The following is a 27675-nucleotide window of genomic DNA, read 5'->3' on the forward strand; positions in this document are numbered from 1 at the left end:
TTTGTTTTTTTTAGATTGTATGAAAATATTAGTGTGTTTAAAGAAAACTGCTCGGAATCTATAATATCGCGAGACTACAAGTATGTCAAGAGATTTGATATATTAAAAAAAAGCCAAACTCTACGTTTCATATTTGAATTATGGTTTGAAAACTGTTTCATTCAAAAAAATACAGGTGAATATAACGAAAATACACATTTTATTTCCGTTTGACGTAACCTTGTGGTTTCCTAAACCGGAAATGGCGTAAATAGGCTAAAGGAAAAACACTAGGTTTTTTTTTTTCAAGCGACACAAAACCTATTTCCATAAATTTCAAACGAATAGTTTATCCTGTTGAAATATGTTTCAGTAATTTTATTTGATACTTATTATCGCATTATATTACAAAAATAAACATTTGCTCTCTGTAAAATGAGCAGCGCTTGACAAAATTCTTGTTTTGAAACCCGGAAATGACGTTGAGGAGTTTAGGACAACTGCTTGCGTCGAGATGGCGCATGCTAACCCGTAAATGAAGACAAAAACCTTTGTTTTATTTGACTACAACCACGAGATAAGCAGTAAAAACTTCACTGGGAGTTAAAATGAACCGTATGTATTTGAATAATAAACTATTTATTTTTTAAACAAGATAGCTATTTTGTAAAGGTATTTCGTGGTGTTGCGTTTAGGGACGCTTCGATTTATATTTGAACTAACAGTATTTATTATTATTTAAAAACAAAAAAACATAATAATTTCAATGCGATCATATTAAGAAATTTGTTTCATTTAGCATGTATTTTTTTGTCAACTGTACAGAGTTCCCTGCTCTTAAACATGCTGTCTCTTTTGGAGACAGGTTAATGACGTCATTGCTGTTTTACTACAGTTTTCTGATGTATAGATAGATAGATACTTTATTCATCCCCGTAGGGAAACTCACACTTCACTGATTCAAATTCACTGATATCTGTCTATGAATAAATGTATATGCAGATATACGTTATAAGACATTATTTTTCTGCAAATAAATTTGTTATGTGTTTAGTATTTCTAAGTCTTTTTATTTTAATACAGATTTTATTCTTTGTTTGTTTTATTTTTTTTTTATTCAAGTATGCTTTAAAATATTTTTTGATTATTTGAAACTGTTTGCTTGATGCTAACACTCAATGCTAAACGCCATTAATGTGCTGACAAATGGTTGTATATGAGTATTTGTAATTGAGAATTTTTCTCTTAGTTTAATACTCCCACTCCTATATTTTCATGCTGTGGCGTACTTTTTCATAACTCTCAGTACTTTTTACTATTTCATATTTTTCTGAGCTTTTTTATTCTTTATTGTCATTTTCAGTACTCCTCTGTGCACTTTCATATTTTTCAGTACTTTTGAAAACTTTTTCAATACACTTCAGTACTTTTTCATACACTACCATACTATTGAATACCTTTTCAATACTTTCTGGTACTTTTTATAGTTTTTTTTAATATGCTTTTAAGCACCTTTTTATACTTCTGAGTAATTTTCAGTACTTTTTTATACACTTTCATACTATTCAGTACTTTTTCATCCTTTCCATTACTTATTTAATACTTTTTCAAACTTTTCATTATTTTTTCCTACACTATTATACCATTAAGTACTTTCTCGTACTCTTCTCTGCTTTTTATACAATATGATACTTTTCGGTGCCTTTTCATGCACTTTCATATGATCATGTACATTTTCAAACTTTTTCAGTACCTTTTCATACACTTTCATACTATCGAGTAATTTTTCATACATTTAAGTACTTTTTATGTTATCTCATTTTTCGGCTACTTTTTAGTATCATTTTCTACTACTTAGTACCTTTTCATATTTGTCACACATTTTCATACATTTTCATACTATTGAGAATATTTTAATACTTGTCAGTACTTATAATACTATTTCATGCTTTTTTGTACTTCTTAGTACTTTTCAGTACAAGTACATTGCTCTTAGTAATTTTTCAAGGTTTTCAGTTATTTTACCTACTATCGAGTACTTTTTTTTTTTACTTTCCAATACTATTTCATTTTTTCAGTACTTTTTCATACACTTTCATTTTAACAAGTTTTGTTGTCATATTTTCTTTACTTTTTATACTATTTCATATACTTTTTTCGGATGTTCATACCTATGAGTGCTTTTTCCAGAATTTTGTTACGTTTTTTCCTACACTGGGTACTTTTTCATACCCTTTCAACAATTTTCATACACTACCATACTATTTGGAACCTTTTAATACTTATCACTACTTTTATTACTGTTTTATACTCTTCTTGTTTTTAGTAGAAGTTCATACTTCTCAGTAGTTTTTCAAACCTTTCAGTACTTTTGCATATTATCGAGTACGTTTTCAATACTTTTTATACTATTTCATTCTTTTCAAACTTCTCAGTGCTTTTTCAAACACTTTCAATTTATCGAGTTCTTTTTCATATTTTTCAGGACTTTTTATACTATTTCATATTTTTGGGTACGTTTTAGTACTATCCAGTACTTTTTCTTACATTTCAATGCTATTTCACTCTTTTCTGTACTTTTAAGTACACTTGCATACTTTTTAGTACTTTTTCATGTTTTAAAATTTGTAACTACATTTTCATACACTTTCATATGAACGGGTTCTTTTTTATATTGCTTGTACTATTTCATATTTTTGGGGTGTGTTTTATTACTTTTGAGTACCCTTTTCAATACTTATTCATACCTATAAGTACTTTTTCAGAATTGTCTGTATTTTTTTTAAACACATTCATACTATTAGTGCTTTATTATACTTTTTGGGTAGCTTTTCATAATATTGGGTACATACTTTACTCACCCCGGTACGATTGTATTTTGCGCAGGGAGCGCCTTCGCCCTGCGCTACCTGGTGCCCCCCTTGCGACTGTGCTCGGCCGCTATGTGGCAGCTGGCAAAAGGCAAAGACGATAGCAAGTACCAAAAACTGGAAGAGTTCGTTACCTCAGTAACCGAGGCCATGCCTGAATTGATGGAACCACACCAGAGGGCCCAACTGGTTTTGGGTCTCAGGGCCAAGGTAGGTTGCAAATGGACCCGTTTAGTCTAGAGCTGTTGAGATCTTCCCACCTGTATTTTGCTTAAGATGATCCTGGAGATTTGCAAAGGTTCAGTCCGAGGTTCCGTAGATTCTCGTCGGGTCCAGAACCATTTGGAGAGACTTCCAGTCAGCTCAGATGTAAGTTTAAGAAATTGAGTATTTTTCACACTTTTTGGTACTTTCACCATTTTCAGCGCTTTTTCATTGTTTTTAATTCTCTTTCATAGTTTTCAGTACTTTTTCATAGTTTTCAGTACTTTTTCATACTATTGAGTACTTTCCAGTCATACTTTGCAGACTTTTTGCCTCTTTTTCAGGACTTTCAGTACTTTTTCCTACTTTTCTGTCCCTTTTAGTACTTTTTACTACGTTTCAGGTATTTTACATGCTTTTCAGTACATTTTCATACTATTTAGTCCTATTTCATATTTGCAGTATATTTTCTGTGTTTTCTCATACTTTTCAGTAGTTTTTCGAACTTTGTCATTCTTTACATTGCTTTTCAATCCTTTTTTTATAACGTTGAGTACTTTTTAGTAGTTTTTAAGACGTTTCACCTCTCTTTCATACATTTCAGTACTTTTTGTTTTTTTAAGTATTTGGTATTTTTGAATACTTTATTATACATCTATTTACTTTTTCGTACTTTACTGTACGATACCAGCACTTTTACTACTTTTCAGTACTTTTCCATATTTGGAAAAGAGTGTGTTTTCTTTTTTCACTTTTCAGAATTTGTCATTACTTTTTCATACTTTTCAGTCGTTTTTGGCACTTCTGACCACTTCTGACCACTTTTCAATTATTTTATGTACTTTTTGTACTTTTACGTATCTTCGCACTTTTCGGTTCTTTTGAAACGTTCAGTATTTCTTCATATTTTTCTTGCTTTTCAGTATCGTTATCTTTCGTACTATTGAGTATTTCTTACTGCACTTTTCTGCACCATTCTGTAGCTTTTTGTACTTTTTAATCAATATTACTAACTTTCATACCTTTGTGTACTTTTCATACTTTTCTTGACCTTTTTGAAGTTTTTCTTACTTTTGATTACTTTTTCATACCTGGAAATTCTTTTTTTTGCATTTTTCAGGACTATTCAATACATTTCAATCACTTTCCCATACTTTTCAGTACTTTTTAAGATTTGGAAGAATTTTATCATACTTTCATAGCATTTTTAATTAGTACTTTCCAATACCTTCTTCATACTTTTCATTATTTCAAGTACCTTTTTAATTTTCATCTTTGCTACATTATCTTACAATATTCAAATATCTTATGTAACATTTTCAACTTTCCTTAGCTTATTCCACTTTACTCCAATCAAATTGGACCTATTTCTGATACTTTTTAGCCTTTTCGCTGTCACTACAGAAATTATTTCCAGAAAGTGCCTGTTTCAAGTTGTTGTTATTATTATTATCATCATTATTGAAATGAATCATTATTATTATGATTGTACTTGCAGGGCGAGGCAGAGGTGAAAGTGGCCGAGGCCACTTTTGTGGCTTTGGTTCAGAGCCTCCTGAAGGATCCGGCCGAACGGGCCTACTTCTTTCAGGTAGGAGAGAGCATGATTTCCTCCCCTCGTTTTATCGTGAATTATTTTGTTTTGTATTCTAACAGGAAGTGTTCCCCGTCCAATACGGACCAAACTACGATGCAGCTCTTCTTGTTTTACTTTGGGATCTCCTTTCCAAATTAGAGAAGCTGCTTCCTGTACCAGATCTGAAGCAGGTTTGAAGTCCACCTTGATTTTATTTGTCAAATATTTGTGTATTTAGTCATTATGTACTTGTCTTTTGCCTCATCCTGGTGTCACAAGTTCCTAATGTCACTGGATAAGGTCAGCTTATTGTGCTTTGCCATTGGATTATCGGTAGAGCAGACAAAACCAGCAGAGAGTGTAATTGTGTGATGCTGCTCCTCCTGCATGCGGAAACCGAGCGGAAGCATCTGTTGTCTTTTTTGTTCTTGATTGAACAAGGCCCAAGGAAAGGCGCCCAACAGCTCTGTTTCAACTCATGTGTGTGTGTTGATTCTATAACAGAACTAAACCGGTATATTATTTCATTTTGCTGTGTTTTGATTTAAGACTGCAGCCTGGCTCGAGTCAGCTCCTTCTGTTGTGAACAAGTGTGTCCAGCCAACGCCAAAAGAGCTGGCATCAATATTCGAACACTGCAAAACTGATGGACATTTTCAAGTACAAAGTGAGTATATTGTTACTCTGCTTTATTCAAGATCTGTTTTTGTCTTCAGTTTAAAGTGACAGCATGTATTGTGTAGTGACCCGTTGATGGTGGATAATCCTTGATCAATTTCAATTAAACACTATTGATTCAAATGAGAAATTATTCATTCTCCAACCTCTCATGTTAACCCCTTGGCTGTGGGCTATGGCTGTCCGCTTTTGTTATTGTTAGCTGCTCCTGCTCTGTCCGTTAGTGTCACTTGCCTTTCACAACCAAGTTCCATTATTCAGCCATATTCCACTTTTTTCCACAGTCCCATTCTCTAGCCACTTTTAGCGTTTCCGCTCTCGGCAATGGCTATTGTTATTGTTACCTGTTGGGGTTTTGTGCTTCAGTGTCACTTGCCTTTCACAGCTGGTCATGGAAGTGAATGTCCCTGAGTCTAAGTATTAAGCATCTTTAAATTTATTTTCCCACTAATTCCTTCATTAGTCACTCGGCTGAAGGCTATGGCTTGCTGTTAGCTCCAATTGTTATTGTTATTGTTAGCTTTTGTTTTTTTGTCCTTCAGTGTCACTCGCCTACCAAAGCTGCCTGTGTAACTGGATTTCACAGAGACCTGTGATTCATGCATCTTTGACTTTTTACCCCACTGTTTCCTTCTCTAGCCAGGAATGCTAACCATTTGGCTGCAGGCTATGGTCCACTGCTAGCTGCTATTATTATTGTAAGCTGTTGGTGTTTTGCCCTTCAGTGTCACTCCCCTTCCACAACTTGTCAAACAAACAAAGGTCACAAAGTCATTTTATTCAGGCATCTGGTGTGTTTTTTCACATTTTCCTTCACAAGTCACATTTATTTGTATAGCCCTTAATCACAAATTGTCTCAAAGGACTGCACTGGCCACAACTACACCATCACCTGATCTGAAACATGCGGGCAAGGATAAGAAACCTTGAGAAGGGGCCACACAAGTGGTAATCCCTACTGTTAATTCCCTGTATAAATAAAGCTTACTCTTGCAATCTTTTACTGGCATTGTTACTAGCTTCTCCCGATAGCTGCTAAAGTTAGCCGCTTTGACCAGCTCTGACCAACTCCACCTATTGGTCCTTTTCAGCTGCCCAGGATACTGTATAATGTTGAGGCTTCCAAATTGGAAGTCAAAGTTCAACTCTTGTTTGTGGTTCTTGCAGAAGGTCCGTCGTCCAATGTGGGCAGCTGTATCATGTCTGCTCTGTCCATCCCACCTTCTCAAAAAGCAAAGCTGTCCGTGGATCCAGAGGACATGTCCTCCAATATCTTATATCAGCGCAACATTGTGACGGTCTATACCGAAGTGAATGTCCAAGACATGGCGGGCAAGTTTCAGACAGCTTCCCGGCACGCGGGTTCCGCTAAGTCAGACGAGAGGGTGGACACGCCCAACGCGATGGAGATGCTGACTGAAACGTTGGTCTCGGTTAAGGACGCTACATTAAATCATCTGTATGTCCTGGAAAAGGACGATGTCCAGCCTGGCAATACACTGTCTAAAGCAGGAAAGGACATAACATCCCATGCCAAAGTTGATTCTGTGTCTGAAAAGCATTCCTCGTCCACTCCACAGACGGATACTTCACTCATTTGGTATCTTGACCAAGCATGAATAAAAATTTCATATTATGTAGGAGGTGTGCTGGAACCTACAACAATGTCCTTTTTGTCCCACAGCTTTAGAGGAGCAGACCAACCAGTGTCCTCCACTGTGATCTCCATTGGAGGAAGTGACGAAGGTAAACGCATGCATCAAACTAAGCGAAGTTTTCTAAGGTTCTGTAAATAGGAATTTTCAATGTTTCATTTTATGATTGCTTATGACAAGAGTAATATCTCTTTAAAATAATAAGTGGTCTGCAGACCGGATGTCCTCCGCCAGATTGTTCCATAGATGAGGACCCGAGTGGCTGAATGCTGCTTCACCATAGGTTTTGCTCCTTACCCTATGAACTGTCAACAAGCCGCTGCAAGGGAACCTCAAGAACTCGGAGGGCTTATATAAAAAAGCAGATCAGACAGATAGGATGCCACAAGACTTTTAAGCCATTTAAAAACTATTTAAAGCACCTAGAAATAAATCTTTAAACGCATGGGAATGTTTTCTAGTTGCTGCAAGCTGGCAATATTCTTATAATAGAGTAGAGTAGAGCATTACAATAATGTAAACGAGAGGATATTAAAGCAGTACCTCTGGCTATATTATTCACATGATAAAACCCAATTTTACTCTTGAGAAGTAGAGTAAAATTGAGCTCAGAGTCAAAAATATCCCCACATTATTTAACCACAAGCAGCCTACCACTCAAAATGTTGTGATGTAACAAGTGTTTGGTTTCCTCCCACATGCAGGCGGCAAGGACGAGAACTCCTCTATCATCTTCACGTGTTCCCACTGTCCCTTCCACCAGTCCAACGGCGACAGCCCGCCGCACTTCCACATGCAGAGCGCTGACAACTACCAATGGCTATCGGCGTCCGCCCCCGTTCCTACCTCCTGCGATCAGATCTTCACCTCCATCAAGCTCTTCCCCAAAGGAGACGGTTCCAGCGGCATCCTCGCCGACCGTCAAAAAGCGTTAACGTGCCCGACGTGCAAACGGACATTTACGCGCACGTCTGACGTGCGGCGCCATCAGCTGAGCCACACGGGCGAGCGGCCTTTCCGTTGCTCGCAGTGTGCCGCCACTTTTCAGCACTCGTGGGACCTGGCCAAGCATCGGCGCAAGCGGCACGCGGCCGCCGCCGCCGCTTTCGCTTGCTCGGCGTGCACTGCCTCTTTTGCTAACCTGCGGACGCTGACGGCTCACCACAAGCGGCGTCACGCCGACGCGGCCCGCCTGCCCCATTTGTGCTCCATCTGCGGCGGCGCCGGATTCGCCTCGGCCGACGAGTTGCTCGAACACCGGAAATCTCACGTGGTTAGCCGCTACGCGTGTGACACCTGCGGGGAGGTTTTTGACTCAATGGCGGCGCGCTCTCTGCACCGGCGGGCGCATTTGATTCAGCGGCGCTTCAAGTGCCCACATTGCGATAAAACGTACTCGCGGCGCTCCGACGTCAAGCGCCACGCCGCCGCCCACACCGGCGAGCGGCCGCACCAGTGCAACCAATGTGGTAAGCGCTTCTCGCTGCGCTTCATGCTCGCCAAGCACACGCGTGTGCACACGGGTGAGCGGCCGCACCAGTGCCGGCACTGCGCCAAGCGCTTCACCTTAGCTTCGGTTTTAACCCGCCACCTGCGCATGCACACGGGCGAGCGGCCTTTCCTCTGCTGCACCTGCGGGAAGGCTTTCCTGTCGCAGGGAGAGCTGTCCAAGCACCAGCGCTCGCACGCCGACGAACGCCCCTTCGGATGCCCGCTGTGCCAAAAGCGTTTCAAAAGCAAAAAGGCGCAAGGCGAGCACACCGCCTCACACGGCGGCGCCCGGCCCTACCCTTGCCCCACCTGCGGCAAAGGCTTCGCCAAAGCCTCCGCCCTCGGCCGCCACCGCCTCACCCATACGGGCGAGCGGCCATTCCCTTGCAACTACTGCCCCAAGGCCTTCCTGACCGCCGGCGAAGCGCAGCTGCACCAACGCCTGCACACCGGAGAGCGGCCCTACGCCTGTGACGCCTGCCAGACGCGCTTCAAGAGCTCGTCACAGCTGGCGGCGCATAAGCGGGCCGCCCACTTGCCGATGCTCTCAGGAGACCTGCCGGCTAGAGAAGGAAACTGTAAAGAAAAAAGTCAATGACCGGCCGGGCGGGCCTAGTGACGTTGGAGCAGGAAAAGCTAACTTTAACAATAACAACGAGCCATAGTTTAAACCCAGCCAGCTAACATGTGTAGATAGATAGATAGATACTTTATTCATCCCCGTAGAGAAATTCACATTTCCAGCAGTATCCTTGTGTTAAAAAATAAAATAAGAGATAAAGAACACAAAAATACCCAAGATAACATGTAGAATAAAGAGCATTTAAATAATGTTCCAAAAAATAGACACTGTAATAAAAATAGGGTAAAATATGCAAATTTTGGGTTGGGGTTTAATGTGGTCTTGTACTCCCCTGGTCGGAGTTAAAGAGCCTCATGGCATGAGGGAGTAATGATCTCAGTCTCTCCATGGAACAAGACTGTGACAGCAGTCTGTCGCTGAAGCTGCTCTTCTGTCTGGAGATGATGCTGTGTTGTGGTTTTAGTGAATTGTCCATGATTGACAGCAGCTTGTTCAGTGCCTGTCTCTCAGCAACAGTTGTCAGGCTTTCCAGCTCTGTGCCCACAACAGAGCCCACCTTCCTCACCAGTTTATACAGACGAGAGGCATCCTTCTTTCTTAGTGCTGCCTCCCCAACACACTGCCGCATAGAAGAGGGAGCTTGCCACAACAGTCTGATAGAACATTTGCAGGAGCTTTTTGCAGATGTTGAAGGACGCCAGCCTTCTGAGGAAGTACAGTCGGCTTTGTCCTTTCCTGCACGGAGCTTCTGTGTCGGCAGTCCAGTCCAGTTTATTGTCCAGCTGCACACCAGGTATTTGTAGGTCTGGAAAAACTCTACACATTCTCCTTTGATAGTTACAGGTTCAGGGTGACGTCTAGTCCTCCTGAAGTCCACCACCATCTCCCTGGTCTTGGTGGTGTTCAGGTGCAGGTGGTTAGCGTCGCTCCATTGGACAACGCCCTGGATCAATTGCCTTTACTCATTTTCCTGCCCACTTCTGATACATCCCACGATAGCAGTGTCGTCAGGAAACTTCTGCACGTGGCAGGACTCAAGAGTTGTACTGCAAGTTCGACGTATACATGGTGAACAGGACCAAAGAGAGCACGGTCCCCAGCCGCGCTACCGTGCTGCTGACCACAGTGTACAACCCCCCTGTCTCACATACTGGGGTCTACCTGTCAGGTAGTCGGCAATCCATGCCACAAGGTGTGAGCCTACTCCCATCGCTCTCAGTTTACCACTAAGTAGGAGAAGGCTGTATGGTGTTGAAGACACTGGAGAAGTATGGTTAAAGAGGCTGTATGGTGTAGCTAGAAAAGGAAACCCTGAACAAAAGTCAATGAGCAAATGTGGAAGGCGAATGAGACTGGACAATGGACAATGTTGGAGTCAAGTGACTAACACGGTTGGATAGAAAAGGAAAAATAGTCAATGACCAGTTGTGTAAGGCAAGTTACACTGAAGGACAAAGCAGCAGCAAAGAGGCTAACATAAAAGCAGCCAAATGGCTAACATGGGTGGATAGAAAAGAAAACAGGAAAAACAGAAGGTTGAGCTGTGGAAAGTGAGTGACACTGAAGGACCAAGCAGGAGCCAAGTGTCTAATATGATTGGCTAGAAAAGAAAATGGTGGAAAAAATGTGTCTAGCGTGAGTAGCTAAAGAAGGAAGCAGTGGGAAAAGTGTGTTTTTTGCTAAATATTTGAATAAATCGTGTTTTAATTATTAATTAAGAAATTATTTTTACGCCAATAAGGTTTGCTATGTATTACACCCTGAAGCTTCAAAATCATGGATTTAAAAATAAACAAAAGGATATTTGTCTATGGCTATACGAATAATATTGGAGAAAAAAGTGGTTTACATTGCAACACAAATAAAAAACAGACATACAAAACGGAACAGTGTGCTAATTTAAAAAAAATACTTTTTATTATTTTGTTCTTTAATCACTACTAGTTTCTAACATTTTCATTGGTTAAGCAGCGAATCCTCCTTACTCAGATAACAAAGCTCCAATTCCACGACCTCATTACCCTATCGATTAGCCTACATGATGCTATAGCTTGCGGGCATCATTAACCCTGTTGTGACCTTTCCACTCATTCGCAAATGAGTGCTTCTTATTATTCTTTCAGACAATTATATTCGTCTAATGGCGACTTTTAAAACGATTTACTCAAAAGATTACGAATAACTATGTTTTCAAGTCAAATGACGTCACTGGGCGTGCCATTTCTCTCCGCAGTAGTTCTCACTTTTTTCACATATTTAGAAAAGTGCCGCTTATTGTGTCATTTAATGAATAATTTGTAAATAACTTCGAGAAAGAAAAGTAAAAATTAAGAAAAAGTCTTGCTGTGGTGGCTGTGTCTTGCTGATCCTCTTATTTACAGTGCAGTTTTATCTGGTGAGGAATTTCAATTAGGTCACAAAATAGACAAGTTTTTGACATTTAGTGTAATATTTTGTGGAAATAAGGTTGGAAAACTCCAACTTCCCATTTTTATTGAATGCAACGTATGTCCGTATCACTTAACAATGACGTCATCAAACACGGCTGCTTGTTACGGATCCTCTTATTTGCATAGCAGTTTTATCCAGTGAAGAGTTTAAAAAAATCAGTCAGAAAACAGTCCGATTTTTACTTCAAATGTGTTTTGTGTAAAAAAGAAAATCAGGAAAAAGTAAAGAATAAAATAAAACTATGCCCAGCTCGCGTCATAGATATAGACGTCACCAAATGAGAACCTTCTTTTACGATCTTATTATTGCTTACTTTTATCCGGTTAGAAATGTAAGAAATTCAGTCCATTCTTTTAATTTAAATGTATTTTGTGTGCAAAATGAGGACAAAAATGATCCAAAAGAAAACATTGTCCATGTTAGATATGCCTTTTCAATCAGCTTATTTACTTAGTTGTATCCGGTGATAAATTCAAGAGATCGAGTATGAAAATATTCCCTTTTTTCCCTTTGAATGTATTTTTTGTGTAAAATTGGTACAACAATAAATAACGGAAAAAAACAATGTCCAAGTCGCGTCAGGGGGCGTCGCCAAAAGTCGGCGTATCTTCCTATCCTCTTATTTACTTAGTTTTATCCAGTAAAATATAGGAAAATTAGTGAAAAAACAGCTTAATGTTTGAGAAATTGACACCATCTGTGTTTTGTATGAGATATAATGACAAGAACAAATAGAAAAACAAAGACTTTTGTCTTAGTGACGTCACCAAAGCAGGCGTGTCTTGACATCCTCTTATTTACTTAGTTTTATCCGGTGAGGAATTTATGGAATCAGGACATAAAATAATTATTTTTTTTTTAACTTGAAATGTATGTTAAAACTGCTAATTAAAAAAAGATAAGACAATAATATCATCATCTGCTTTTTAGGACGTGCCCCGCATTCCTTCCCCACTCCCCTCCCCCCTCCACAGCCTCGGGACATGTAAACCAGCGTAGCGGCTGCACGCACCAGCCGGTGAGGGAGGGGGGCAGAGGGGAAAAAAAGATGGACTTGAAATCGGAGCTTCTCAAGTCCATTTGGTATGCTTTTACTTCGTTGGATGTGGAAAAGTGTGGGAAGGTGTCTAAGTCGCAGCTCAAGGTAAGCGAGCAACATTTTCTTTCTGCAAGGGAGAGGGGGCAAAGGGCATCCACAAAGTGGACTTTGATTTCTGTGGACGCTTCTGACGTTCACATTTTGCATAGAACAAAAAAAAAAAATAATCCAGAACAATAAAACAAATTCATAGTCTTCTTCCATTAGATGTTTTTTAATGTTGTTATTCAAACTTCTTGCTCGCAAGTTTGGAAGGTCCCCAAGACGAAAAGAATTTGTAGAAAGTTGTCCTGACATGTTGCAATCGGTGCTTGCTCCAGTTACAAAAAAAAAAAGAAAAGAATAAAGCGTGGTGTGCAAGCTTATGTTTTTATAGTCACAGCCTGTCCCATTTTAATTAATCTATATTTTATTTGTTTATCTTTTAAAATGAAAATATGTCATAACAGGTCCTACAAACACGAAACAGGATTTTCGAAAAATGATTTAATGACAGAAAATGAATCCATATCTATACCTGGAAACCTCAGCCATTTGCTCCTTTATTAATGATTACAATCCCCCTTATTTAACCTTACAAATACAATGCTTTGCCCATTTACTCACAGCAAGACAGACTATTAGAATACCGCAACAATATTAGCAATCTGCAATAACATTGTCATCTGCTCGAACTGAAAAACACATAAAAGGGAGACAACTTGGGATATGTTTGATAACCAACAACTTTTAACAGAACAAAACATGAAAAGGGACAATTCAAGTGGACAGACAGAGTGTGCCATGATGACAAAAACATTGAATACACCAATGGCACACTTATTGGGTGTAAATGATAAAAACATGCAAGTAAGACAACTCAGGATTATGTTGGAACACCAACTTTCTCTAACAGTCTAACTGAACAAAAACAACAGACAATGAAGATACTGTTGGGACACTAACTATCTATAATGGTATGAAATGTGAACGGAATAATTTTCTATACCAGCTTTTTTTTAGATGAAAAACAATTGACTCTGATACATAACAATCACTATGTAATTCTCTTCCAACTCATTCATAGTAATACTAGGCGCCGTAGGCGGCCTCATTATTTCGGCCTGACTTACATTGTTACAGTGTCTGAAATAACATCTGCCCGGACGCCCGGGACGTGCATCTTTTACGTCGGGCGTACATCTTACACAACGTCTCTGCCCGGGTGGCGGACGACTTTTTCAAGAAAAAAAAAAACAGTTTTATTCCGATTTCGAAATCTTTGTTTTGGCAATTTCTGTTCGTTTGGCAATTTGCATACTCTGCAGCCAATCGGAAGCCTGCATCGATTATCCTGAGCGTTGTAAGGTCGTGCAATTGCATATCATTTTCCAAAGTAGACTCACAGAGAACACAAGAAATATGGATAAGTGGTTAGGAATTGTTAAGATTTGACGCACGCACCATTTTTCTTTTTGCTAATTGTTGCTCGCTATGTTGTATTGAATTGAGCCGTGTTGTTGTTTACTTGCGGTTGAGGAATAAATATTCTTAAAGGCTGAACCACAGTGCCCTGCTCATTTTCTCACGCACGAGGAAACTGCACACCTAACATATCCTTACCAAGAATCAAGCCAAAACCTCAGCCCCGGAAGAAAGATTCGAAAGAAGCTAACAAAATTGATGACGCTACAAAACGTAAACATACATTAAAAGCATCGTGGAAAGAGGAGTTCACGTGGCTTGTAGCAGATGACGCAACGCAAACATTGCATCAATGAAGATGCGTAAATACAGGTACATACTGATGGCAGATGGAAAACAGCGATGTCATATACATGCAATGAATGTTATAAGTAGATTTATAATAAACTAAATTGTGTTGTGTTGTTATTCTGTTATATATTCTGATTATCAATCCTTAATACTTTGCAACAATGTTGTTGTTTTTATTCGTCTTATTGTGTTTCAAGTTTTGAAAATTGGGGCAGGCAACTTTATGGCTGGGCAGGCAACTTTTCTGAGTTGTCTGCCCTGGTGTCCGGTAACTTTTGTCATGAGTTGTTATCATATCTTGACTCATTGATTGTATTACTATGGGGATTTTTTTGGACTCTTCCCAGTGTCACAGGACCATAGGTCTTTCTAAGGGGCTTCACTCATGTTGGCCTTCTGGTGTCCCAAGTCATACAGCGTGTGTGATGTATCAACTTATCATATATTCACTAGTATTCCTGTGGGCCTCATTCTTTTTGGCCTTTTCCTGTGTCACAAGGCCTGCAGGGTGTGTGATGCCTCTCGTTATCACATATCGATTTGTTTACTTGTACAGTATTAATATGGGCTTCATTTTATTTGGCCTTCTCCTGATGTCACAATACATGTGCAGGGTGTGTGACGCATCTAGTTATTGTGTATTTACTCATTCACTTGTATTTGTCAAGCCAAGTCACATTTATTTATATAGCCCTTTATCAGAAAATAGCTCAAAGGACTTTACAGGCCACAAATAACACATCCCCCTGATCTGAGACCTACATGAGGGAAACCAAAAAATCCAAAAATCTCAACATAAGGAAATTAAGAAACCTTGAGAAGGGACCGCACATGAGGTAATCCCCCTTCCACTATGACCAGGCTGCAATGCATTTTTGCATTGAGTAACAATACACAAAGCAAAGTCAACATCAACAATAAGTAGAGGTAATAAGTAAAATTGATCTAGATGTTCAGTCAAGTCAAGTCATTTTTATTTGTATAGCCCTTAATCACAATTAGTCTCTAAGGGCTTCAGGACAGCAATGACGCAGCTTCGCATCCTAGCCAGCTGGTCAATGCAGATGCTACGGACTTTATTCTTTTTGGCCTCTTCCTGGTGTCAAAAGACGGCATACAATGCCACTTAAGAATACATTTTGTGATGTGAGAATTTCCTTATATGTATTTTTCAATATTTGTCATATTTCATTTCTCGCGGCGGAGGTGCTTTCTCACAACCTGTACACGGTGCTGAACATCCCGCACGAGGCGGCGACCTTGGAAGAGCACTTCCAGGATGACGACGACGGCCCTGTGTCCAACCATGGCTACATGCCCTACCTCAAGAAATATATCCTGGAGAAGGTTCTTCCCCTCTAGCTTGGGAGCGTTTCATTGTAGCGCTTTAATTACAACACGAGGCCATGCCCCTGCAGGTAAAGGAGGGTACCTTCGACAAAGAAAAGTTCGACGACCTGTGCTGGACCATGACCATGAAGAAAAACCGGAAGGCGCCGGAAGGAGGCCTGCTGTCGGAGAGGAACTGCTTCAAGCTCTTCTGCCTGTTCAACCTGCTCTCAGAGGACCGCTACCCGCTGATCATGATCCCGGAAGAGGTGTGTTGTGGGGAGGGGACATCACCGGGGCGCGTTCCAGTTTACAGTTAATGAGGCTCTTCCTTCCTGATATTTCTCTGGAATTTTTGAGGGGGGTTCCCATATACACTTACAGCACTTTTTATCTGAATCTAGCATTTTTGGGGGTAATTACATTATTTGAATAAATAACAGATTCAATAACTAATCTGAAGGGATATGTTTGAAATTTCTAGTAAGGCCCTGCCTTTAAGATCAACAAATCAGTTTTTAAATTGTTTCATCAGGATGAAAATGTCATAATCAATCTCATAATCTAACAGTTGTGTGTTTGTCCCTCGCATGGGGCACCAATATATTTTGTTAATATTGAAATCAATTAATTATTTTTGAATAAATAATGTATCAATTAATCTGAAGAGATGCATTTAATATTCCTATCAAGATTGTCCCCTCTTTCGGAGCACCGGATTCGTTTTTTTTTTGGATAGTTTTAACAGTGGAACGCAGTCATCGGTTATTAACCTATGAGTTGACTGCACAACAACCTTTTAACTGGTACACAAACAAGTACTTAATGAAGTTGGATCCTCGTGCACGCTTAATACTACATTAACAAAGGTAATAGATGAAAACACGACACGCGGGACGAACGAAGGATTCAGATTCAGATTCAGATCTACTTTATTGTCATTCTAGTACACGTGTATACAGAACGAAATGTCGATGCATCTGACCCCCACAGTTTCCTTGAATGTACAGATATAAATAATGTTGTATTGTATTTTGGCTACGTGTAGTATTTTACCATAGTGCCGATAGTGCAAGAAGAGTAGCTAACCAGATGTGCAATATGGGCAGTCAGGTTAACAAGTCAGGTACACAGTAACATTAACACTGTAACAATAACGCTGTAATTACAATAGTGCAGAGAGCAATGTGCAAGGAGTGGCAAGCTATAAAAAAAAACTGCCAGTAGTGCAAAAGTCAGATTAGCAGCCGTTTAGATTTAAGTTAACTATATGTTAGATTGACCATTTAACAGTCTAATGGCCAGGGGGACTAGACTATTGCGGAGCCTGGTGGTCCTGCACCGCACACTGCAGTACCTCTTCCCAGAGGCTAGCAGAGTGAACAGTCCATGATGGGGGTGAGAGGGGTCCCCGGTAATGTTTTTTGCATGGGATAGGCAGTGCTTCTGGCCAATGTCCTGAATGGAGGGAAGTGTAGTCCCGATTATTTTCTCTGCTGTCCTCGTTACCCTCCTCACACTACCCCAGTCGGTAGCGCTGCAGCCTCCACACCACACAGAGATACAGCTGGTCAGGATACTCTCTATGGTGCCCCTGTAGAATGTAATGAGGGAGGGTGGGGGCAGGTGGGCTCTCCTGATCCTCCGCAGGAAGTACAGGCGCTGCTGTGCCCTCTTAACCAGTGATGCAGTGTTTACGGACCAGGTGAGTTTGTTTGTAATGTGCACCCCTAGGAACTTGATACTGCTGACAACCTCCACAGCCTTGTTGTTGATGCAAAGTGGGGCATGGTTGGGCTGGTTTTTCCTAAAGTCGACAATGATCTCTTTAGTTTTGTCGACATTCAGGACCAGGCTGTTGTCCCTGCACCAGCCCACCAACTGCTCCACCTCCTCTCTGTAGGCCAGGTCGTTGTCATCCCTGATGAGGCCCACCACTGTTGTGTCGTCAGCATACTTCACGATGTGGTTTGTGGCGGACCTAGGGACGCAGTCGTGTGTCATCAAGGTGAACAGCAAGGGGCTTAGGACGCAGCCTTGGGGGGAGCCCGTGCTGAGGTAGATGACATCTGAACTGTTCTGACCTATCCGCACTGATTGGGGTCTGTCACAGAGGAAGTCCAGCAGCCAGTTCCGCAGGGGGGTGTTGAAACCCAGGAGTCTCATTTTGTCTACCAGATGTTGTGGGATGATGGTGTTGAATGCTGAACTGAAGTCCAGGAACAGCATCCGCACATGGGTGTTCTCCTCCTCTAGGTGTGTCAGGCTCAGGTGAAGCGCAGAGGAGATGGCATCCCTGGTGGAGCGGTTTGTCCTGTAGGCAAACTGAAAGGGGTCGAATGAGGAGGGGAGACTGGAGGTGATGTGCTCTTTAACCAGTCTCTCAAAGCACTTCATTATGATAGGAGTCAGTGCAACGGGCCGGTAATCGTTGAGTGATAAGATCTGGGGTTTCTTTGGCACTGGGATGATGTTGGCAAATTTGAAGCATGATGGTACTTTGGCTTGGTCTAGCGAGGTGTTGAAAATGTCTGTTAGTACACAAGCCAGCTGATCGGCGCACTCCCTAAGTACCCGCCCCGGAATGTTGTCCGGGCCTGGAGCCTTCCTTGTGTTGACCCTTCTCAGGGTCTTCCTCACGTCAGATGAGTCCAGGTGGAGTGCTCTTTCGTCCTGATTTGGAACCGCTTTCGCTGCAGGGGTGCCGTTTTGTGCCTCGAACCTTCCAAAGAATTTGTTGAGGTCATTCAGAAAGTCCATGCTAGTGTTCTGCACTGGGGCGGTGGTCGACTTGTAACTGGTGATGGCCTGAATGCCTTTCCACATATCCCTGGTGTTGGTTGTGCTGAGGAAACGTTCCCGGATTTTTTGACTGTGCGTTCGCTTTGCTAGTCTGATAGCCCGGTTCAGGTTAGCCCTCGCTGATAACAGCGCCTCCTTGTCACCAGATCTAAAGGCAAGGTTCCGTACTTTTAGTTGTTTTCGTATTTCAGCAGTCATCCAGGGCTTCTGATTGGCACGGGTGCATATAGTTTTGTTATTGCTGACGTCTTCTGTGCATTTACTGATGTAGGCTGACACAGAAATGGCGTACTCATCTATATTTATTTTGTTGTTGTAAGTGGCAGCCGATTTAAACATGTCCCAATCAGTGCAATCAAAGCAGTCCTGTAGTGCCTCCATTGCCCCCTCAGACCACACCCTCACCTGCTTCACTGTAGGTTTTTCTCTGGTCAGCAGGGGCTTGTATGCTGGAATTAGCATAATAGAAAGGTGATCTGATGAGCCAAGATGGGGGCGGGGGGCTGCTTTATATGCACCTTTGATGTTTGTGTAGGCCAGGTCTAATGTGTTCCTACCTCTTGTAGCAAAGTTTACATGCTGATGGAAATGCGGGAGAACTGTTTTCATATTGGCCTGGTTAAAGTCCCCCGCCGCAATAAAAATGCACTCGGAGTAAGCATGCTGCAGTTCACTCACAGTTCGGTAGAGAACGTCCATTGCCTCCTTCGTATTAGCGCTGGGGGGCACGTACACGGCAGTAATGATGGTCGCGCTAAACTCCCTCGGTAGGTAGAATGGTCTGCAGATCACCGTCAAAAGTTCAATGTCTCGTGAGCAGTGTTTCGATATTATCTTCGCATTTTTACACCAGTTGTTGTTGGTATAAATGCATAGACCGCCCCCCTTGCTTTTGCCGGTGAGCTCGCCGCTTCTATCAGCGCGGAAAGCAGTTAGCCCCACAATGCTAACAGCGTCATTCGGGATAGATGAGTTTAGCCATGTCTCCGTCAGAATTAAAGCACAACAGTTCGTCAATTCGCGGTTCGATGTAAATTCCACTTGTAAATGGTCCAGTTTGTTGTCCAGGGAGCGGACGTTGGATAGGAAAATGGATGGTAGAGGCGTTTTGAAGGGTTTAGCCTTCATCCGAGCCGTTAGCCCGGCCCGACAACCTCGTTTCCTTCCCCGGTCACAGCGCTTCCGCTTGCCACTTTTACTCGCTGCTTTGTCGGCCGCTGCGTTCTGTTGACGTAGCACTCCGAGGCTAAGTAAACACTCCAGAGTGATCGTCGAAATTTGCGCTGGATTTCTGGATGTTCGCATATCCAGCAAAAAACTGCGATCGTATATTAATCTACAGTTAGAGTTGTCTTTGTTCGCCCTCATAAACTGAGTCGAAGATTGGGGTTTTTGACTAGAATGTGAGAAACTGTCCGGAGCAGATCCAGCCGCCGCCATAGAGGGCGCCGCCATCTTGAAATGTGTATAATAAGTGAAATAAAGATAGTTGTGTTGAAGGGTTTATTATTAAGAAGGGGAATAGCAATTGGCTGAGGTTGACAGGAATGCACTTGAGTGAATACAATCTTACACCTGAACCAACTCACTATGCTATACAAACTCAACACTGTCCTATCGGCTAAAGAGAGCATTTGGTTTGCATTCATTTAAAAATTCTCACCTTTGATAAAAATGACCCCCTTCTTATCTTGACATACAGTAATCCTTCCATTATCACGATTAGTAGAGACCAGAAAGCGGGTTCCTACAAGTTGTTGCTCCAGGTTCTCCATTCATGTGTAATAGATCTAGAATTGGTGAAAACAGGCTTGGCAAGGTAGATTGTGAGAGTTGCTATGCATCCTAGCCACACTAGGCCACTATTCCCTTCTCTCCCAACACCGCCTCCGTGTCTTCTATGCCCATTAACAATCCACAGCGCACCCGCCGGTGATCACCTTTTTCATTGCGTTCTTCTGAATTTCCTCAGTGTCTTTGGGCAAGACACTGAACCCCTAATGTCCCCAAGAAGCAGGTAGCCCCCATGGGTAAGCATGGAATACATTGTAAAGCGCGGTCTTCTGTGACTTGAAAAGCACGACATAAAATGCAGTCCATTAACCATCTACCATCTAGATAAACGTGGGATTATGCTTTCAAAATAAAGAGACGAAAATAACAAAACTGTCTGTATCAGTGATTTAAAAGTTTTCTAACACATCAATGAGACCATATCCCTCAAAAACTCCTTTTACACCCACTTGTACCACCTACTCCACAAAGTTGTGACTGAGTTAAAAACAAGTGATCCAAGGAAATTCAGCCATTTAGGGAACCTGTGAAATTGACCTCATTGATGTTTAACTGTCTAAAGCAAACTCACTGTGGCTTGACATTTGAGACGTTCAGTTAATCAGTTACATTTCTCAAAACAAATGTCCGTCTTTTAATACTACATGAACAGAATGACAGATAAGCAAAATGCATTGTTTTGACATATTAAACAGACAAGACACATAACATTCTATGATTCAGTTTTAGGATGGAATCCAAAGGTTTATTGACAGTTCTTGTCTTGAATCAATTTTAGGTCAGAGGGCTTATTCCTGCCACTTCGTTGGGAAAGCTGTGAAATGGACTTATGCTGTGTCGTTTTTCTTCAGGGTCATATTGCCAGATATATATTACTTTTGAAAATACAATTTTTGTTAAACTTCGGAAAAAAATCCCGTTATTGGTCCTTGCCAAGGTGGAGTATCTTCTGAAAAAGATCTGCGTGGCCATGAGTCAGGAGTGGGACGGCAAGCCCTTGGAGGAGCTCCTTTCCGGAAACTCAGCTGTGCACGAGGAAGGCCTCTCTGTCTGGAGTTTCTTGGAGCTGGTGGACGCCGGGCGCCTGCTGCGTGTCACCAGCGTCGAGGCCTTCAGTCTGGCCTTGCACCAAGTCTTCTTGGAGATGTACCACAACGTACTGAAGAGGGTGCGTGAGTGTGCCGCTCAGAATGTGGTTAGCAAATTTATAAATGTGTGGTGACGGCAGGGCTACATGTGGAAAAAGGGCCACGTGCGGCGCAACTGGACCGAGCGCTGGTTCGTGCTCAAGCCGTCCTCCATGGCCTACTACGTCGCTGAGGATCTCAAAGACAAGCGAGGCGAGATCCAGCTGGACAAGACTTGCGTCATCGAGGTCCATATGCGTGGAATCCCTTCTACGTTTCTCAGACCACTTTCATAGTTTCTGGTCTTTGCAGCCCATCCCGGATCGCGAGGGAAAGCGTTGCCTGTTCTGTGTCAAAACCCACAATAAAACCTACGAGATGAGCGCCCCGGACCAGAGGCAGAAAATAGAATGGATGCAAGGTGGGCGAGGCCTGACTTTGCAACCCCGAAAGTCGGACTTGAACCTCACGTGTCGTGTGTAGCCGTGTATTCGGCCTTACGTCTGCAGAGCGACGGTGAGCCATCACTCCACGGCCAGCTGAAAGCCAAGCGCCGGCTGCAGCGGCAGCAGAGCGGACGTCGGCGCAGCCGTGGTAGTTGCGGCAGTCGGTCAGAAGACTCCGGCAGTCTGGATGTTGAGGACAAGGAGCGGCAGGACCTGGAGATAGACGGCATAATACAGGTAAGATTGGGAAGGAGGGGGGCTTCATAAATTTGAAACCCCTGCCATTGAGGTCACCTGCCCATTTATATCTAATAACTTTATTCAAACTCAACCTTTATAACAACATTGCCATGCTCTCTGGAAAAATGCCTTGTTATAACAACCGTCTTTGCCAAGTCCCGGAGCCATATGTCCCCTTCATTTTAACTTAACCCCAAAACAATTGTCCGTGCCAATTCCCTTGGCTATGTTCTGTTTGGGCAGCGAAGGACCTCTAGCCATCCCCTGTTCTTACTCCTTGTCTGGCGGCATTGGACCCTTGGTTGCCTCTGTCCCCTCTGGCTTCTTATTTGGCAATGAGGGACCCGTGGCCTGGTCGTTTTCTGTGCCTGGAACTGGTGGCATAGGATCCTTGGCTGACTCTGGCTCCTTATTAGGCGGTGAAGGACCCTCAACTGGCACCTGTTCTATCCCTGTGGTGAGGGACCTCCAGCAGCCTCTTAATCTGCTCCGGCGACGATAGAACTTTGGCCTTCTCCATTTCTGGCTCCTTGTCGGGTGGCATAAAACCCTTGGTTACCCCTATCCCCTCTGGCTCCCTTTCCAGCGTTGAGAGACCCTCGGCTAGTTTCTTTTCAATGTTCTTCACTGTTGGCGTAGGAGCCTTGGCTGCCTCTATCCCCTCTAGCTCCTTATTGGTCAAGGAGGCACAATGGGCCAGCGCCTTGTTGGTTTCAGCACTGAAGGTCCATCAGCCACCGCTTCTTCTATTCTGACAGGGAGGGACCTCGGGTTGCCTCCTGTTCTGTTCTGGCATGAGAACTCTGGGCGTCTCCTGTGCCAACACCTTGTCTGGCAGGTTAGGACACTTCCCCGAATCCAAAGGCGAGGGACCTCTGCCCATTTTCTGTCCCAGCTCTGTCTGGCGGTATTGTTAGTTACCTTAGTTCATCCTGCTCAGACATTCGTTTATAAGAAGGCATATGACCGAAGGGCCTGGCAAGGACAGTTCTTGTGAAAGAGTTTGTTACTCTCTGTTGGTTCTACTTTTGACCGGCTTTGCCTGGCAGCATGCACGGGAGCTGGAAACCCGACGTCGAGAAGTGGAGGAGCGCGAGAGAAGGAAGCAAAGGGAGGTGCAGATGGAGCTCGAGCGTCAACTGGAAGAGGCGCACATGGTCTCCATTTTCTCACAACGTATATTTTCGCTAGTTTGAGGGGTACTGATTTGATGCGTCGGCAGATGAGAGAGAGCATGAAAGCGGAAATGCTGGAGCGGGCCAAGGAGGCGGAACGACAGAGCCAGAGAATCCAAGAACTGGAGCTGACTCAGCGCCAAATGGAGGCGGCGCTCAACATGGAGATTCAGGCCCGCATGGAGGAGGAGAGGGCCCGGCAGGAACTGGAGAGGTCGTTCAAGGACGCAGTATAGGAGGGCCATGGTAACAGTTTGCATTTGATTAATTGTTTATCTCTGGTTCCTCTTAGGCTTCTAGAGGCAGAAGAGGAGAAGAAACTGCAGTTCCAACTCCTCCAGGAGCAGCAACGAGTCCTGCAGGACCAGGCCATAGACCGCCAGTTGGACCTTCCTTCCCGCGATGACGCCCTTCACTCGGCCTCACTGGAGCTCCTAGATCTTCGAGCGTCCAGGCAGAGGAGTCACCAGCATCTGGAGGTGAGAACATCTCAGCCCTGGTTGGACTACTCAGACCGCATAGTCCTTGTGCTTTCCAGGAAGTCCAGGAAAAGCTCCGGAACGCCAGTCAACATGTCCGCCACTGGAACGTTCAACTCAACAGGCTTATGAAGCCCATTGGACCTGGAGGTGCTTGCCACACATCAATCTCATTTTCACACAAGTTGCCATTTATATCAGCCTTTTGTCAATATAATGAACCCTGGTTTAAGGTGTGGAAGTACTATTTTTCTGTGGTAATGTTTTGTTTGTATTTGGAAATCAATTGTTATTTTTTGGGGAGAATATTTTCTCACGCTTTGCTTCTCCCTTTACGCTTAGTGTATTGTTTGTTAGCTTAGCGCTTAACAACATAATATTGACCCTTTGCACTCACGTGACCTAACCACGTGACGACACCATGATGGACAATAGTAAACCTTAGTAAACTGTGGACGAGGCCAGTAAACTTAAGACAGCTATACTAATCAAAACCATTGGCAATGACTAGTCAAATGAATATTGGATGAGTTGGCCCACCTTTTCGGAAAGCACAACGAGCGCTTTTTAGAAAACTGGGGATAGCATTAACAGGGCTAGCTACTGACCCACACTGTCATCTTCCTGACATATGTACACATCCAACCAAATTGTCAAGTCTGCTTGACTTCGGTCCTCACCATCTGTACCACTATGTTGTAAATGTATCCCAATACACGCTGATCTAAAATCTTAACATCTGGATTCTTACCAGTTTTTATCATTGTTGTGTCGAACATTGCACCTTGGCATGAAATGTCCCCTCTTGCGCAAACAGGACCAAAATGACTTTGTGTCTAAACTGTTCAGGAAATTAATAGAACAGTAAAGCATAGGGCATTTGTACTTTGTATAAAAAACACTATCTAGCATGTTTAGAATATTTACCTTGGCTAAATGACAATTTATACTTCTGAACGTTTGTCTCCCGTTTTATCCATTGATATTTTACAGATCATTTCAGCGTCATAAGCTTAATAGTAGAGCACATAACAGTCTTCAATACATGTGATATATGGAAAATTACTTATCTGATTTACTGGTTAATTGCAATAAAAGCAACTTGTTTATGTGATAAAAATGGCAATGGTAAGACACTAACATTAGCTCTGTATGCGTCTGTTTTATCCAGTGTGCCATCAAATCTCAAATCGACTGTAACCAAATGCTGCTTAAATTGTTTTGTCCTTTATATTCATTTAAAAAAAGGCCAATGGCTTAAACCACAGCAGACATCAGACACTTGGTTTCAATAGCACTAGCTAACTTTTAGGTAGCTATATTGAGTTTGTTTGACGTGACTCGTACCTACTTAACAAAAAATTGCTCGGAAATACAGCAAACGTACCTTGTAAGAATAATTGCTGCAAATCATGGAGTACTTTGCTATTGATATTTGTTTCAACTCAAGTGCTGATTCAAGTGCTGACTGCTAGGGATCATCTGCCGTCCGTCATGGCTCTTATTCTGCCGGGGAAGGCAACGTGACATCACATGCAAAGGGTCAATATTTCATATGAAAACACAGTGCATATTTTATTTTTTAAATCAAACGCACCTCTCCACTCTAGACCGTTTGGAACGTCGTTCTACCAAACATTCGTGTCCTAAGAAGGAAGGCGCCCTGGCTAGCAACGAGTTCATCTCCAGATTCAAGAAGCCCGCCTCTGAAAACAGCTACGCCCCCGAAAATAGTCACGCACACCAGGAGTACCGGGACACGATGGTGGACAGGTTAGAAGCTGCGCGTCTGTCGGACGACTCCCAGGATGAAGACGAAACGTCCAATGGGACGGAATAAACTTGCTTTTAATATTTATAGCTACGGAACACTGAAATTGATTTTTGTACAATAAAATTGATTGTTTGAAAATCCCCCGGCAAATCATTAATTTCATTTCCTGGTCATTTTCCTGGCCACTGAAAGTTGGCTGAAATGGTATCGGCTATCATAGCGAGTAATGATAATTTAAAGGTACAGTGTGTGTTATTTGACCCACTGATGTTGCTGTGCAATGTAATGCAACCATCAACGAGTGCTTAAAAGTACAAAGAAGAATACAAACCACGGTATCTTAAAGTGAACAAAATGCACCATTTTACTTTTCACCCATAGCAGCAGGATGACAGACAATAATGTCAGCTCCCTTTACATCAGGTGCATGTTACGTATAATACATGTACCGTATTTTCCGCACTATAAGGCGCACCTAAAGTCTTAATTTTTTTCAAAAGCTGACCATGCACCTTATAACACAGTGCGCCTTTTATATGGCTCAATATTAAATTCGCAAGGTCTCACAACTTACTCAACGGCCGCCGACTTGATTTTACCCCGAACAAGGAGTAGTCCGCGGTGTATGCTGGGATTTGGCTAACCAATGTGTCAATCATCATTTGAATCGATCACTATTGGCTAAAGTTATTCGGAGCCTCGGATTGGCTAGATGCCCAAAACAAACCCTTCAATCGGCCGAGTTTAGCAATGGCGTAGCAAGCTTGCTACAGTACGCCATAAAGAAACATGTTTCATTAGTCTGTATTTGTAAATATTTGACTCTCCTGGATTTACTTCCCTCACGGTTGTAAGAAGACCATGAGTGCGTATCATTATTGAACGTGAGAACTTGGGTGAGTTTTGCGGCTTTATATTTCCCGGTATCTTGTTTTAGAACTATCTTGATGTTGCTGTGATGAGTTGAGTGAATTAAACTCAATTCCAAGTGTTTATTGTCATATGCACAGTAAAGTTGTGAGCGAAAAAGAAAATAGTAACATAGAAATGTTTGGCATTTCTTGAATCCCAAGACTTCAACCTTCCGAATGATGTTTGAAATGACGCATTTAAGTGACATCGTACGGACACCGCATCCGCACGTGTCTACGACACGTATTTGCTTCTTTCCAAGCTTTGGGAATGTTAAGGGGGTAATCAGTTGGACTGAATCATCTGACTGTTTTGTCGACGTTCCCATTGTAGCGCCTTATAATCCGGTGCGCCTATGGAAGATATAGGACCAAAAACTATTTTTTGGGGGTGCGCCCTATAACACGGTGCGCCCTATAGTGCGGAAAATACGGTACATTTTTAAAATGCATAACTATACAATACTCTTTTCTGTGCACTGTATTTAAATCAATATTGTTTTATTTAAAAGATGAAGTATCTTTTATCACTAAGAGCCAATAATGAATATACACTGTCCCTTTAAAAAAATGTTTGTATCAGCTATGGTATCAAAACCCGCCCATTTCAAAAATATTTTTCATCTCTGAATTATAACAAGCAAAATCAATTGTACTTATAATAGTAATGTGTAGTTTGCTTTAAAGGGTGGAGCTTAATAAGAAAAATTGCTTCAAACATGATTTGTGTTTTTTTTTAATATCTAATGAAAGCAAATGGCACATTGGCGATACACGCGAAAGGTCCTGTTTGACACCGGATGGAAACTTATGTTATGGGCTTTTTGGACTATTTTACAGGCTTGAGGTGTTGTTGCAGTTGCACTTTCTGACAAATTTCAACATATTACATATTTTATTTTATTGATGTTCACTATGTTTTGTGTACTGTTACCCAATGCTAAATGTATTGCATCCTGGAAGGGGGATTACCACTCTCAAGGTTTCTTATTTTTCTCGTGCTGAGGCTTTGAGTTTTTCCTTGCCCGCATGTTGGTTTAAGATAGGAGGATGGTGTAATTGTAACCTGTGCAGTCCTTGTAATTAAGGGCTATACAAATAAATGTGACTTTCACTTAACTCGACATGTTTATCTGAAGAGGGATGGGCGCCATCAGGCTGTACTTTCCCAGGAGACACCACAGGAAATGGTGCTCTTACCAAGCAATGAAAGCAAATACCAAAACAAAAAGACAAATTCTGAACATGAAAGTCAAT

The 27675-nt window shown here is 42.1% G+C and overlaps 2 protein-coding genes across 2 annotated transcripts; both read left to right on the forward strand.

The window, feature by feature from the left end:
* Window positions 1–487: 487 nt before the first annotated feature.
* On the forward strand, window positions 488–12153 carry LOC148356945 (uncharacterized). Its single transcript, XM_088347690.1, has 9 exons — window positions 488–594; window positions 2866–3059; window positions 3126–3218; window positions 4552–4644; window positions 4710–4820; window positions 5179–5296; window positions 6475–6907; window positions 6992–7053; window positions 7667–12153. The coding sequence occupies exons 1-9, from the start codon at window positions 588–590 to the stop codon at window positions 9049–9051; spliced, it is 2496 nt and encodes an 831-aa protein (XP_088203816.1). The 5' UTR covers window positions 488–587; the 3' UTR covers window positions 9052–12153.
* Window positions 12154–12375: 222 nt separating this feature from the next.
* def6c (DEF6 guanine nucleotide exchange factor c) lies at window positions 12376–27364 on the forward strand. Its single transcript, XM_088347692.1, has 12 exons — window positions 12376–12631; window positions 15548–15688; window positions 15760–15939; window positions 21204–21434; window positions 21495–21641; window positions 21706–21814; window positions 21877–22076; window positions 23129–23236; window positions 23302–23468; window positions 23547–23733; window positions 23793–23883; window positions 25344–27364. Exons 1-12 carry the CDS (start codon window positions 12536–12538, stop codon window positions 25571–25573), a joined length of 1887 nt encoding a protein of 628 aa, XP_088203818.1. The 5' UTR covers window positions 12376–12535; the 3' UTR covers window positions 25574–27364.
* Window positions 27365–27675: the final 311 nt, after the last annotated feature.

This window comes from Urocampus carinirostris, chromosome 11 (genome assembly GCF_059441175.1).
Source record: "Urocampus carinirostris isolate Australia breed hairy pipefish chromosome 11, RoL_Ucar_1.0, whole genome shotgun sequence".
In the NCBI taxonomy this organism is placed as follows: Eukaryota; Metazoa; Chordata; class Actinopteri; order Syngnathiformes; family Syngnathidae; genus Urocampus; species Urocampus carinirostris.